At 42.4% G+C, this 15,810-nt stretch overlaps 1 protein-coding gene across 3 annotated transcripts in view; it reads right to left on the reverse strand.

Annotated features, from left to right (window-relative positions):
* ACSBG1 (acyl-CoA synthetase bubblegum family member 1) overlaps nucleotides 1-15,810 on the reverse strand; it is a 98,328-nt gene that overhangs the window by 17,793 nt on the left and 64,725 nt on the right. For all 3 annotated transcript variants that reach the window (XM_031956768.1, XM_031956770.1, XM_031956769.1), the window contains one exon: nucleotides 3,017-3,234. In XM_031956768.1, the coding sequence (XP_031812628.1) occupies nucleotides 3,017-3,234 (218 nt within the window). The remainder of the gene's footprint in view (nucleotides 1-3,016; nucleotides 3,235-15,810) is intronic.

Consider the following 15,810-nt stretch of genomic DNA (forward strand, 5'->3'; position numbering starts at 1 on the left):
AAGTTTCCAAGAAAGCAGAGATGGGCCCACGATTGAATTCAGGAAGGCAAACAGAAAATTCTAAAGCACTCGTGGAAACAATCGGGGCCAGTGCGGATGTTCAAGGAGCTCATGATTAACTCAGATTTTGATGAGACAAATGGGGACAAGGGCAAATAGCTGAGGATGAACATGAAAGAACAAGATGGTCCCACAGGAATTTCATCAAGGGGAAACAAGGCCAGAACGCCCCAGGTCAGTGATGGATGCCAAGGACAAGCAAAGGTTGTCTTTCTTTCCCCAAGAAAGAGACTCCCTTTATGGGAGTAATGGGACAACCAAAGAATGGATAGACCTGCTGTTCACAATGGCTGTGATGATGATCGTGGTTGACCCTGAGAAGGCTGAACTACTCAATTCCTCTTGCTCTCCCCTTCCCCTTTTCTAAGGAGAATAAACTCCGGGCTGTGAAGGATTGAGCAAAAGCTTTTTTTTTTTTTTTAAATTTTAACAAGATGTTGAGAACAAAGATAAGGGGAAATGAGAAAGCATCTAGCTATCCTCGATGCATTCAAGTTACCAGGCCCAGTCAGACCGCATTCCTAGATGCTGACAGCAGTGGCAGCCATAGTTTCTGAGCCACTGCCTGTGATTTTTCTTTTTTAAAATATATAAATGCTTTTATTATGTCACACGACTCTATCATGAAACAGAATTGGTAATAACTTACTAGGTAAAATCAAGCATTTTTGCCAATGATATCCTCATTCCCAATTTTTATAATATAATTACAGATTAGTGCAGGAGAATCATACGGAATAACTGTATTGGGGCAGCAGGGTGGTGCAATGGGTAGAGCACCAGCCCTGAAGTCAGAAGGAACTGAGTTCAAATTTGATCTCAGACACTTAAAACTTCCTAGCTGTGTGATCCTGAGGAAGTCACTTAACCTCAATTGCCTTAGCAAAAAAAAAAAAAAATCCAAAAAACTGTATTCCCAAAACCTACATGAAACAAAAATTGAGGAATTATATTAATCTGAAGGGGGAAAAGCTGAAGAAGTGAAAGGAATTGGAAATTTAACTTCATACAAACCCTAGGAGAATTCCTTAATAATGAGATAAATAACAAAAATGACACTGAGATCTTATATGATTTTGTGATTTTTTAAAATTCATGGAGTCTAGGAACAGTGTCTCAGGCCTAGAGGATAAATGTCTCATTTTGCTTTTTAGAGGGAAGATAGTAGAGCCTGAAAACTTTATAACAGGGAACTTGATTTCTGTTCTTGTCAAAATTCTAATGATTCTAAAGTAATTTCTAAATTACTAAATTCTAAAGTAGTATTAGTTGGCAATTAAGTAACGCTTTGAGATTTACAAATCACATGACAGATATTATCTAATTTTAACTTTATGATAATTCTGGAAGGTAGGTGCTAATATTGCCACATTTTATAGATGAGGAAATTAAGGCTTAAGTGAGTTACCCAGGATCACAAATTTAGTAAGTGTCTAAGGTGGGATTTGAACTCAGGGTTTTCTGCTTCTAGACTCAGCACTCTACCCATGTGACGTCTCACTATTACTAGCATTTTCTAGCATGCTTTATTAAAGGAACAGTTAGTGAAGATATTGTACAGGACGTTTAAGGACAAGACTTAGGTTGATATTTTCAGAATCTCCTTCTAGAGGAAGTTTGCATTTTGCTTGATCTCAGAGGCCAGAGTCAGGACCAATGGGTAGTAGGTACTAGAACAAAGCTCAGCCCAGAATAACAAAAATCTCCCAATAATGAGCTGCCCAAATTGCCGTCCAATTTTCCCATCCCTGGAAATTTTTGAGCAATCTCCCACTTGTCAGAGATATTAAAGAGGAGAGTCCGGTTCAGGTATCGGGTCTTGGAGGCGCCTTCCCTATCTGTGCTTCTATAGTAGCCTATGGGTCTATTGATACATGCTCCTGTGTGACCTTATATAGGAAGTTCTGGGACGGGACAGGTCTTGATTCCAAGCCTGGGGATCTTCCCACCGGAGGTTACTGCCTCTTTTTTAAGAAGGCACTCTGCGATCAGAGGAAATTGTAAAGGACCCATATGTACAAAAATATTAATAACAACTCTTTTCATGGCAGCAAAGACCTGGAAATGGAAGAGATGCTCATCAATGGAGGAATGGCTGAACAAGTTAAGACACATGGTTGTGATGGAATATGTTGTGCTGTGACAAGTAACCAGGGAGGTGATTTCAGAAAAAACAGGGCAAGACATGTTTGAACTGATGTGAGAAGAAACAGGCAGTCCTTGTGTAGAGGAACAGCAATATTGTAGCAACTATCAACTAACTGTGCTATAAAATGTAGCCTGATCCATACAATGTCCCAAGACAATTCCAGAGGACTCAAGATGAAAAATGTTATCCACCTCTAGGGAGAGAACTGATTCATTCTGAGTTCAAATTGAAATATAATTTTCTTCCTTCCTTCCTTCCTTCCTTCCTTCCTTCCTTCCTTCCTTCCTTCCTTCCTTCCTTCTTTCTTTCTTTTCCTTCCTTCCTTCTTTCTTTCTTTTCCTTCCTTCCTTCCTTCTTTCTTTCTTTCTTTCTTTCTTTCTTTCTTTCTTTCTTTCTTTCTTTCTTTCTTTCTTTCTTTCTTTCTTTCTTTCTTTCTTTCTTTCTTTCTTTCTTTCTTTCTTTCTTTCTTCCTTCCTTCCTTCCTTCCTTCCTTCCTTCCTTCCTTCCTTCCTTCCTTCCTTCCTTCCTTCCTTCCTTCCTTCCTTCCTTCCTTCCTTCCTTCCTTCCTTCCTTCTCTCTCTTTCTTTTCCCCCCCCTTCTTTTTTTTGGCAATGTTGCCTAATATGCAACAATCCTCCAAACCCTTGAAGGTAGCTATCATGTCCCACCTAAATCTTCCCCCTTTGGGGCAAAACACTCCCAATTCCTTCAGTCACTTCCCACGTCTCCACATCCTTCACCATCCTGGAGAAGACGTGTTAAAACCCACTCAGCGGAGGTCCCCACTCCTGCCCTCTTCTCACTCACCTTCAAAAAGCCTTTGGCAGCTTTTCGGGAGAGAAGATAGTACTGAGAGTAGGTGATCCTCTCCCATTTCCCGTCCCGCTTGCTGCTCAAGGCATTCAGGTTTCCATATTTCTCCAGACTTTCTAGGAATACCTGGTGCACAGTCTTTGGGGTCTGTGAGCAGGTGTGATCCATCCGTATCTTGACCAATCCATCAGCTGATGTGGTCCACAGGGACTCTGCAGGGGACAGGACAGCTATGGGTCAACTAGTCATCACATGCTTTTTTTCTGTAAAGAACCGTTTATTTTTTAATTGCATAAAGCTTTTAACATTCATTTTAATATGATTTCGAGTCCAAAATTTTCTCCCTCCTTACTCCCCAATAATCTAATATAGATTATGCATGTGCAATTGTGGACACATATTTCTATACTAGTCACATTGCATCAGCTTCTTTTTCTGTGTAATAATCAATAAAATCAGATGTCCAGTGGGAGAAATGGGAAAAGATTTGATCTCTACCTTCAGGGGACTTAAAATCCAACTACCTAGAAAATTGTCTTTAGTTTTTTGAGAGACATCTGTGCTTTCTTTGCCCTCCACTAGGGCGGGTAGCAATTTCTCCTAGTATTCTTCCTGAGTTGTTATAACCCCCCCAAAAAAATGTCATCTAGTGGCCAGCCTTCTGGTGATCAGCACCTTCAAGCTTTGTCAATTAGTCAGTCGACAAGCATTTATTAAACACTTACTGTATGTCAAACACTGTTTTAAGCCCAATGGAAGACAAATAGTTTCAGACATTAGAAGCCCACCTCTGAATCCGTCCTCAAAGCTTGTCAGCCAAGGAGAGATTTGCTGAGTGTAGAGTAATAGGTTGTCATTCCTACACTAGATAAATTTGAGGTGGTGGATCTCTTGATCTTGGGAGTTCTGAGTTGCAGAAGGATAAGCCGATTGATATTAATATGGGGAGTCCCTGGAAGTTTCAGGGGGACCTCACATTTCCTAAAACTAATACAGGTTAGAAACAGAGCAGATCTAAGCTCCTGGGCTGATTAGTTGTGCGGTTGGCCCCTAGGAGGCCATTTGAATTCTCAGTAAGATAAGGGAGGAGGAGGAAGAGGAGAGGGATAGGGGGAGGAGGAAGAAGAGAAAGAAAAGGAGGAGGGAGAGGAAGAAGAGGAGGAGAATGTTCTGAGTACATCTGCTAAATGACAAGTTTTTTTTTTTTAATAATAGCTTTTTGTTTTTCAAAATACATGCAAAAATAGATTTCAATATTCACATTTGCAAATTTCAAATCTTTCTCTCTCCCTTCCCATCTCCCCCTTTCCCTAAACAGCAAGTAATCCAATATAGGTTAAACATGTGCAATTCCACTAAAAATTAGACAATAGTTTTCCAAATTACCCCCCTTGGTTTGCGAGAATGAAGGGAAGTATGAAGATATTGGTCACGGTAGTTCTTGAAGACTGCCGACAGAGGGATTGCTTTGTGGGATGGAACCTCGCCTCCATAGACAGTATTCAAACTCAGTGACTCTTTGAGCTTCCCCATACCCTCTGAGCTGAGCTGAACAGAGCAAGAGTCAGGATTTCACAGATGAGGAAAATGGGGCTCAGAGGCAGGGAGGATTATGGGAACCTCTCATCTCAGCCATGGAGTCATCGAATCTCTGCACTAGAAAGAACTTTGGGAGCTATCTAGTCACTTAGTGATTTGCCTAAAATCACGGAGCCAACAGATAAACAAGAGCCTCAACTTCAAATCGTGGCAACCCAGATCTAGACCTGGAAGGAATCCTGGAGGCAGCTAGTCTGGCCTCCATTCTGTGGGAGAGTAAAGGAGGTCAGAAAAAAGGAGGTCCAGAAAGAAAAAGGAGGTCAGTTAACAGTTTATCCATGGTCATATAACATCAGAAATGAGATTTGAATCCAGGATCTCTATCTCCAGGGCCAAGGTTCTTTCCACTCACTATACACTAAGATTCCGTCTCACTTAGCTTTATCTCTTTCTGTCTCTATCTCTATGTCTCTCTCCTCCCTCTCTGTCTCTGTCTCCTTCTCTGTCTCTCTCCTTCCTCTTTTTAACTGTCTTTTTGTCTATTTTGGTCTCTGCTTCTCCTGTTTCTGTCTCTCTCTCTTCCCTCCCCCCATGTCTGTCTGTCTTTGTCTGTCTCTCTCTTTCTGTCTCTGCTTCTTCTGTTTCTTTTGCTTCTCTCTTTTCCCTCTTCCTTCTTCTCTCTCTCTCTTTCTCCTTCTCTCTCTTTCTTTCTCTCTATCTTTTTTCTCTCTCCCCCTTCTCTCTTTGTCTCTGTCTCTTTCTACCTCTGCTTCTGTCTCTCTTTTCTCTCCCTCCTTCCTTCCCTCCCTCCCCTTCTCTTTCTTCCTCTCTCTTCCTTCTATTTGTTTCTGTTTTTCCCTTCTCTCTCTTTGTCTTTCTCCTTGTCTTCCTTCCTCCCTCCCTCCCTTCCCCCCACCCCATCCAGGTTTAGAAATTCTCTCCCTCTGTGTTTATGAGAAAAAATAAGGTAAAAGAATGTGGGGGAGAGAGATAAATTCCCTGTCTTAAGAAGGACAGACTGACCCAAAGAGCCAAGGATTGATGGGGGTGAAAGGATTTCTGGGAAGCTCATGAATTGAGCTCACAAGGAGAATACAGTGTACAGGCCAGAGGGACAAGAGGTCAAGTGAGGAGATCTTGATTTTCCCTCACCCAGAAAGAATGTGAGCGGGGGGACCCTGGGAGAAGGTCATTTATTGACAGGGGTGTTAACCATTGTCAGAGGGAAAGGCTCCAACTCTCTTGTGGGGCTGAGGACCTCCCCTGGATTAACTGAGTCTACCCTTATCTCATCTTTTGGAGGAAGCCACCAAGAGACCAATGGGACAGTCCCTCCCACCCCACACTGTCCCACACTGAAATAAGAGCTTTGTCCTTGAGAAGCAGAACCTGGCTCCGAGTTCTTCCTGGCCCACTTAGTAGTTGCATTTGTGCCAGTGCTCTGCTTCCCGGATCCCAAGCCCTGGCTAGCTGGGCTGACCCGCGGCAAGCCAATGCCTCAGTTTACTCTTCTGTAAAATAGGGATGATGACACTGACATGACTTGCCTCCAGGAAATGTCATTAGCACCAGAAGCTGTTTGTGAGAAGGAGCTGGGGCTGCAGTGGAAAGAGCGGGTTCTAGTCCCTGTTAGGAATCATTGTGACCGTGATCAAATGACCTGACTGGTCCAAGATTCAGTTTCTTCATCAGTTAAGAGGGGATGACAATAATTGTTAGGCTATACAATTTAAAGAGCAAGTTTGAGCCTAAAGGGGCTGAAAAAGTTCACTCCTCTTTCTTTATAACACAAGAGGGAAGCTGTGGGTGTGAAATATTGCATTTATCATCAGCTGTGGCCCGTGCCGAACAGATTTTTTTCTTCCTATTTACTTATTTATTACTTTGGGATAGATCTTGGGGTAGGGATTCATTAAAAACAACAAAATTGATCAATAAAATTTGAGAAAATAAAAATAAAAAAACTTTATGGTACAACATGAATCTAAAGTGATAATTTTTATCATCCATTTGTTTAAAAAGCATTAATGACGACACTTTGGCCAAGGGGGATATGAAAACAAAAACAATCCCTGACCTCAAGGATTTTACATTCTACTAGTGCTAGGGTAGAAGATAAACAGCTGGCACGTAGATAAGGGAATACAACGTACAAAGTAAAAAAATAATAATAATACATTGAGGGGGACAATATCATTCCCCACTTTTTGTAGGAGATGGCTGTTGAGCTCATTTTTAAAGGAAGCTAGACGTTCTGAGGGGCAGAGGTGAAAATGGAGGGCTTATCAAAAAAGGGAGAAGTAGGCAGGGTTGGAAGAAGGATATATTCAGTGTCTATGATGATATAAATGGAAGAAACAACCAAAAATTGTCAAAAAGGAATCTTTCAAAATTAGAAAGACCAAGCTTTGCCCCTTAGAAAGGTTATGAGAAATTACTCTTCTAAGCTTAAAATGGGAGTCAGTAAACCTGTGATGTAATCACACAGCTTGCTATTGGCAAGCTATGTAAACTGGGAAAAATCACACCTATAGTTCAGGTGTCTTATCCTAAAATAAGGGAATTAGATCAGGGGATCTTGTCAGTTCTAAAATTCTGTTTCCATTAGACCCCTCCCTACTTAAGAGTGTTGTACACAGAGATTTACTTATTTTATAATATATCTTGATCATAGTTGTTGCTTATGTTGTCTAGATAGCCTCAGTATTCATTTTTATAAGAATTCCAGTGTGGTTTGACCTTTCAACTGCAGTACATTTCTGTAATAAAGTGTGCCCCGGGATTGTTTTGTTTTCATTTGAACTGCATTGTAAACTGGGCACCATCTTCACACTGTGCCCAATTATGTTCTTGGGATAAGATTCTCTTAAACCTTACAGATTACTTCTTGCATTATAAATATACTTTGTGTGGGCTGTTGTAATAGTTTTCTAGGAGCTATATAGAAGAATATCAACTGTATCCTTATATTTCATAAATACAAGGGATGAATTAATAAATGGAAATTTTAAAAAAGAGAAATTACTTTTCTTTTAACCCTTCCTCACTCCTTTGAAGAGGTGAGGATCCATAAACATTAAATACAGCAAATTTACTATATTTTGATATATTGAACTTGTTTTAAGATCTTAATTATTTTTCTCTTCCTTTTCAATTTTTTTTATTTATTTATAAGGGATAGATCTCTGAGAAGGAGAAGAAAGAAAATCAAGATAATCCAGATGTTCCCTCCAAAAAAGGAAGAGGAAAAGAAAATCAAGATAATATAAACCAAAAAATGTCAACAAAAATTTACTTTTAGAAAAAAGCTTTTCCTTTTATGGAACTGAAATCTGCCTCTCCGATTATTTTTCCCATCATTCCTAGTTCTGCCCCCTGGTGTCCAGAAGCCTTTTAAGGCCTCCTGGCCGAAAGACCATTCACCCTCTGGCTGCCCTACAATTGACCAATGTCTTTTTTCAACTGCAAAATGGGGCTAATGATACTTTTAGATGCTCTCCTCACAGAGCCAGTGGGAGAATCCAGAAATAATGGAGATAATATTTGGCCAACCCTGGAGCACTACTGAGCCAACTTCTTACTGCTCTAATTTTTCCTTATCGATGCTAATTCTGCTGAGCCAGGTAGTATAGCAACCTCATCGACCAATCAAAGGGCAGCAAGAGGGAAAGCTGGAAAGCAGGTTAGCAGAAACTAGATATAGACCAACATCTCACACCCTATACCAAAATAAGGTCAAAATGGGTACATGATTTAGACATAAAGGGTGTTAGCGTAAGCAAAGCAGGGGAAGCTCGCTTATCAGATCGATGGATAAGGCAAGAATTTGTAACCCAACAAGAGATAGTGAGCATTACAGGATAAAAAATGAATTATTTTGATTGCATTAAATTAAAAATGTTTTACAGATACAAACCAATGTGGCCCAGATTAAAAGGAAAGCAGAAAATCGGGGGGAAGGGGGAAATTTGAAGCAGATTTCTCTGATAAAGACCTCATTTCTTTTTTTTTTTATGTTAAACATGGTAGAAATACGTGTTAAATCCAATCTATGTATACATATTTATACAAGTATCTTGCTGTACAAGAAAAAAAATCAAATCAAACAGGAAAAACATGATGAAGAAAATAAAATGTGAGCAAACAACAACAAAAAGAATGAGAATGCTATCTTGTGATTCACAATCAATCCCCACAGTCTCTCTCTCTCAGTGGGGATGGCTCTCTTCAGCACAAGACCATTGGAACTGGCATGAATCAAGACTCATTTCTTAAATAAACAGAAAATTAAGTCAGATTTATAAGAATACAAGTCATTCTTCAATTGATAAACAGTCAAAAGATATGAACAAGCAGTTTTTTTTTATTTTTTTTTATTTTTTTTTTGAACAAGCAGTTTTCCATCAAAGCTTTAAAGCCACCTCTAGTTATATGAAAAAAATACTCTCAATCATTATTGACTAGAGAAATATAAATTAAACAGTTCAGAGGCCATCAGATAGGTTAATATGACAGAAAATAAAAATGACAAATGTTGGAAAAATTGGGACACTAATACAATGTTGTTGGAATTGTGAACTGATCCAATCATCCCAAAGAGCAATTTGGAGTTATGTCCAAGAGGCTATAAAAGTGAGCATACCCTCTGATCCAGTAAAACTACTACCATGTGTATATTTCAAAGAGAGTTTTTTAAAAAGGAAAAGGACCAATATATACAAAAATATTCAGAGCCTTTTTTGGGGGTGGCAAAGAATTAGCAATTGAGGGGAATGACTGAGCAAGTACATGATTGTGATAGAATACTGTTGTGTTATAAGAAGTGACAAGTAGAATGCTTTCAGAAAAATCAGGAAAGATGTACATGAACTAATGCAAAGTGAAGTGAGCAGAACCGAGGCACATTATACACAGTAACAGCAACATTTCATGATGATCAACTGCGAATGACTTAGCTATTCTCCATCACATGATGATCCAAGACAATTCTGAAGGATTTCTGATGAAAAATGCTATCATCACCTCCAGAAAAAGAACTGATGGAGTTTGAATGCAGATCAAAGTATATATTTTTTTACTTTATTTTTTTTATTGCTTTTTATTTTGATCTGATTTTTTTGGTAACATTACTAATATGGAAATATGTTTTGCATGACTATATCAAATGCTTGTTTGGGGAGGGGAAGGAGGGAGAAAATTTGGAACTCAAAATTTTAAAAAAATGTTTAAAAAATTTATGTGTAAATGGGAGAAAAAAAATGAACCAAACAAAAAAAAAGGCAGCTAGATAGAACAGTGGAGAAACAAAGCACTGAACTTAGAAGACATGAATTCAATTCTTGCCTTAGATGCTTACTAGCTGTGGGACACTGGGCAAGTCACTTAATCTCCCATATCTCAGTTGCCTTATCCATAAATTGAGGCGCTTGTACTTTCTGGTCTTTAAGTTTTCTTCCAGCTTTCAATCCATGATTCCTATAAATCTATGTGCCAGGTCCTTGGGCTACATAGACAAAATGCAGTGTAATAGGAGAGAGAGCATCCACAGGTTCCTGACACCAGCGGGTGCTGGGTCTCCAAAAGACTGCGTGACCTAAAATCCTTTGCTTTCCCAGCATGATGCAGGCAGTGGAAAGAGCCCTGGCCCAGGGGATCATGGGACCCAAGTTCCAAGCTCACCTCTGATGCTTTATTACCTGTGTGATGTTGGGCAACCCCCTCATCTTCCCTAAACCTCATATTCCTCACCTTGGAAAATGAGCAGTTGGATTAGAAGCCACAGGGTCCAATCCAGCTCTGGCTCTGTGGTCCTAGGAAAAGAAAGTCTCTGACTGGGAGCTATTGAAAGGGGGCAAAACTTATTATAATGAATAGAGCGCAGGTCTGGCATCAGGAGGACCTGAGTTCTAATCCAGCCTCAGACACATATTAGTGGTGTGACTCTGGGCAAGTTACTACCCTTTTTGCCTCAGTTTCCTAATCTGGGGAATGAGCTGAAGAAGGAAACGGCAAACCACCTCAGAGTTTATGCCAAGAGAACCCCAAAATCAAGTCATGAAGAGCTGGACATGACTAAATCGACTGAAGAACATATCTAAATCAGTCAGCAAACTTCAAAGCATTATGTAAGTGGCAATTTTAATTCTAAGCTATCCTGTTCTTATTATCTAACCCTCTATTAGACAAGTAATCTTTAAAGTTGGCAGCCAAGTAGCAAAATAGATACAGTGTTGGGCTTGGAGCCAGCAAGGTATGAATTCAAAATCTACCTCTGTCTGATCTGGCCAAGTCCTTTAACCTTGGACAGTCTTAGTTTCCTAATTATCATACCTGCTCAAGTGAGATAATAATACATTTAAAAACAATATTTATTTTATGTTAATATATTTTAATTGTATGAAAATATTAATATTTTTATTAGAAATAATATCTTAATTATATTAGCGAGTATAATTTTTACATTTATATAATATTTTAAGTGTTTTGCAAACCTTAAAGCATTATATAAGGATTACTAGTTTTGTTAATAGTAAGAGTAATGAATGTTGGTTATTATTATTTGTATCTCAGTCTTCAGTACCTAGTACATGAGAGATGCTTAATAAATTCTTATCAGTTGATTGATTGGGTCAAAGAATGAATCATCTGTCCTTAGATATGACACAGTCAGAGAATAGCCTCGATTGATCACCTTTTTGTGGGAAAGGTTCCCTAAGACTCCAAGAAGGAGTTTCAGAGAGCACGAGTCTGCTAAGTTGAAGAAAAGACTTCCCCTGCCCTTGGACAATTAGGATCAAATTAAAGAGAGGGACAGCACACAAAGAGAGGGCAGGACATTGAAATTTGGTAGTTAATATATCTATGGAGCTGCCCACATAATAACTAATAAACTCAGAATGAATTGCCAAGGCTCAAAAAAAATCCCTGGAATCCTCTTAGGCAGTAAGACATAAATGGATTATTGTACTTGGTTAACTAGGCAAGTACAGGCAGATCATCGCTGGAGACACCTGCCTGGAAAGGCTAAGTTACCCATAGTCCTTGGTCCTTAAGCAAAACTTGAAGACTAAAATAGCAGGCTCATAAATGGAAGGGAATAGTAGGCTCATAAATGCAAGGGACTAGACTCCCGATCCCCTAACTGCTAGATCTATATTAAAGACAAAGACAGGGAGCCTTGGGAAGGGGGTGATTTGGGGCTCAGTGAACTGGCTCTAATTGTCTCAAGTCCTTTCTTCCCAAGGATGCAAGTGAGAGGAAGGATCCTGAGCTGGCCTTGGCTCTCCCAGAGCTGCCTTAAACTCCTCTCAGTTCAGTGGATGGAATAACTCATATTTCCATGGTACATTATACTTAAAAACCCCTTTTTATTAATATTTTTTATTTTATGCTATTTTTATTAATACTTTCCTATATTGTAGCCCTATGATTTAAGGAGTGCAAACTTCCATTTTATTAATGGCCAGCCCAAGGATGGGAGAACTGGCATTGAGCCTGCAGGCCCAGCCCTCTGCCCACTCCTCTCTCCTGGATAAGAGGGGAAATTCAGAGCATGGGGTTGGACATTCAGGCAGGGAGCTCTCCTCCCTGGCCAGCTGAGAGATCTGGTAATGGCCACATGACACGGAGCCAAGCGCTTGGGCTCAGAAGCCAGGGGGCTTCCGTGCTTTGGGTCCTGAGGGATTGCCTTCTGGGTCCTCGGTTCCCCCAGCCCAGAGGACAAGGAGTTCCAGCAAGGTGACCTCCTTGGGTCCCTCCCAGCCACGGCAGTGCTCTGAGTCAATCATTCCCTGAGAGGCGTTGGGACTGGGAGGGCCCTTTCCCACAGCTGTGAGGGCTCCTGGGCTCACCCCACTGATCCCTGGCTCACACAGACTCCCCCAGTTCTGCTTTTAACTTTCTCTGCCTAGCCCACGTGTGCTGATCTGCCTCACGAAGCCCGAACGGTTCCTTTTCGGACGTGGGAGAGAAGCCTAGGGATGGACAAGCTGAGCGAGCAGGAAGTTCCTTGGCTAAGGTTAATGCTGTTCTAGGTGACAAGGAGCATTTGGGGCCTGGGCCCGAGCAGGGCAGGGGCTGGCAGGACACCAAGTGAGGAGGCAGGGCCGGCTGCCCTTTCCTTAGATGGCCTGTCCCCTGGACGGCCGGTAGCTGCCAGCGGGGGACCAGGCTGGGGGCCTCTGCGGCCCCCCGAAGGGGCGATGCTGTGCCTGGGCTTCAGGCCTCGGGAGCCAACCAGGGACAAGGACAAAGGGAAACGCTCGAAGGAGACGAGGCAAGGGCGAGCCATTAGATTTTATGCTTTCTGGAAGGGCCTCTGGCGTCCGGTAGTCTACTTCTCAGGTCCTATTGGACCATAGCATCCAGGATAAAGTGGGCTGTGGGTGCAGCCATACCAACAACCACTAGCATTTATGTAGAACCCACTGTGTGCCGGGCACTTTACAGATATCTCCTAAGGTTATTATCATCCCTATTTCCAGGTTGAGGAAACTGAGTTAAGATTAAGTTAAGGTTACCTAAGTATCTGAGGTGGGATTTGAACTCAAGTCCTCCTGACTCCAGGGCTAGTGCTCTAAGTTTTTAAAATTCTTGTGGGAAATCAAAGAAAAAGGAAACCAAGTCCTACTTACAAACATATTTATAGTAGCTCCTTTTTGTGGTGGCAAAGATCAGAAATTAAGCGCCGGACAAACTGATATCTAGATGTGTTAAAATACCATGTGAGGTCCATATGGCGTGGGGGATTGTGCTGGAAGAAATGACGGGAGGGACAGAGAAACTTGGGGAGCCGTGTATGAGCTGATTCAGAGTGAGCACAACCAGAACAACCGACAGCCAGGTTCTGCCTTATGAATACAGGTCTGGGGGCCTTCAAGCGGAGTCCCAGGCCCCCAAGTGTTAACGCTGATTGCCTCTCATTCCAACCACTGAAACATTTAATAAGACAACAAACCATCAGAGCCAATATTGAAGCCACATCTTCCTAGCTCCCCCCCCCACGACCCCCAAGAAGCCCACAGTAGGGACGGTGACAGGGGGAAAAGTCAGACCTCCTGAGTCAACCTTAGGGGTCACCTATCAGCGCCTTGCTCCAGAGAGGAGACATCAGAGACCCACAGAGGTTCCCCAGCTGGGAGTTGTTCTGAGGTCCTGCTGCCTTATCTCAGCAGCCTTTGGTCTTGGCTGGGCCTGGGGCCACAGCTTGCCCATTGTGCTCCCTTGAAGGGGGGTGGTCCCCTTTCTCTCCCTCCTCCTCCTTCTCCTCCTTCTCCCTACCCCTTCCCCCACGCCATCCCCTCTGACTCAGTCTGGCCTCTGGTGGCACTTTATCAATCTACTCATTATGTGCCAGGGCAATTTGGAGCAGCAGTAAGTCCCTGAAATAAAAGACTCAGTGACCACAGGAAGCTATTTCCAATGGGAAGGAAAGAAGAGAAATATGTCAGCCGATGAAAAAAATCCTCCTGTATTTTGGGGTTGTGGGTTTGGTTTTGTAAATCTGTGGGAAAGAAGCCCGAGCTGCTGGGGGGAGAATGGGACGCATTGTACCGGCTGGAACACTCGGAGCCGCTCACTGAGGCAAAGGTCATTCTTAGGCTTTGGAAAAATCTCCCTTGGAGAAGCTTCCCCAGTGACGAAGCCCCAGAGCCCTCCCCACGCTCTGAGGCAGCGCTCCAAAAGTGCAGGAGATTCAGGGGGGACTTGTGTGGCATTGGGCAGAACACCCAACCTCTGGGAACCCCAGCTCTTCATCTATAGAAGGAATGGGGAGGGGAAAACCTCTGCCGTCCTAATACCTCTAAAGCCATGATCCCTGAGGACGTGTAAAAGGCCCTGAGACGACCAGGAAGGATCGGTCTCATTTGGAGCACGACTGAGCCATAAATACTACCTTTAAATACTGCCTTTTTCTTCCTCTCGTTAGTCCATCAATGAACATCAACCAACCTGTGCTAGGTACTGTTGGGGAGGAGCAGGAAGACACGGTCCCTGCCTCCAAGGAGCTGCCGATCCCGAATCACATAATCTCAAAGCTGGAAGAGACCTTGGAGAACGTCCGGCCCAGCCCTTCCATTTACAAATGAGGAAACTGAGTCAGTTTCCCATAAACAATACTCTGTCTCCCATCTCTGAGTCTTTAAATGGTGACTTTTACATCTGGGATATTCTCCTTCTTTGCATTTGCCTCAAACACCCTGATGACTTTAAGACTCGGTTCATGTTTCACCTCCTAGCTAAGATGGAATCTCTTCTGCTTCCTTTTCTCCTTGAAATTCCCTGAACTATGGGCCGAACCTCAGACCAGGAAGAGCTCTCCATGGCCCTGCAGCCTCGGGAAGCCATCGCCCCTGAGACCACCCATTCCACTCTTGGAAAGCTCAGATTTTTAAGCCTAAATCTCATCTTCATCTTTCCTGTTGTTCTCCGCTCCACCTTCTGAAGTCAAACTGAACAAGATCCCAGTGTCCCAGAAGCTCCTGTCCTGCCCTCACTAAATATTCCCTTCTCTGAGTTAAACATCCCCCTTTCCCTCAAGCGACGCTCACATAGCGGGGTCACGAGACCCTTTTGTGGATGCTACACAGCTTGCCAACGCCCTTCCTGCCATATGACATCCCCAATGAGTCGGTAACTCAAGCTGTAATCTGGTGAAGGCAAAGGACCGGGGAATCTGCAGCCATTCAATTTTAGGTTTTTGATTTAATCCTATCCAGATGTCCCCAGATAATCCAGACATACCAGAAACCCCAAGCTCACTCTCATAAACTGTCCTGGATTTGCAGTACCTAGCAGAGGGAATATATTGAGGAACCAGCATTTGAACGGGGACATTTTAATCTGACTGATTAAAAACTCAGCTAGGTTTCATAGTGGTTAGAGCACCACCAGAGTGCTTAAAGCAGGTAACCGCTGGGGGAATCCCTGAGGAGGTCACCTTCCCCCTGGCATTGACCTGGGGTCTAGGTAAGGGACTCCAGGCCCCAGAGTGGGGTACAGTAAAAGGAAGGCAGAAGTTGGAGTGGTTCCAGTTCCAAAATCAGTGATCCCACTAATACAAAACTTGCAGTTTATTTGTATAGACCCCTTCCTTTCCATTAACTCCTCTACCTTTGTGACCTCCACACCCTGGCTTGCAGACCCTGCTACTTTATAGGAGCTTACCTATGTATCAGTCCTTGCTCTCCTTCAAAAGTGACCCAAAAGTCTGTCTCCTCCACTGGGCATAAAGACTTCCTTTGTGAGGG

This window comes from Sarcophilus harrisii, chromosome 2 (assembly GCF_902635505.1).
Source record: "Sarcophilus harrisii chromosome 2, mSarHar1.11, whole genome shotgun sequence".
In the NCBI taxonomy this organism is placed as follows: Eukaryota; Metazoa; Chordata; class Mammalia; order Dasyuromorphia; family Dasyuridae; genus Sarcophilus; species Sarcophilus harrisii.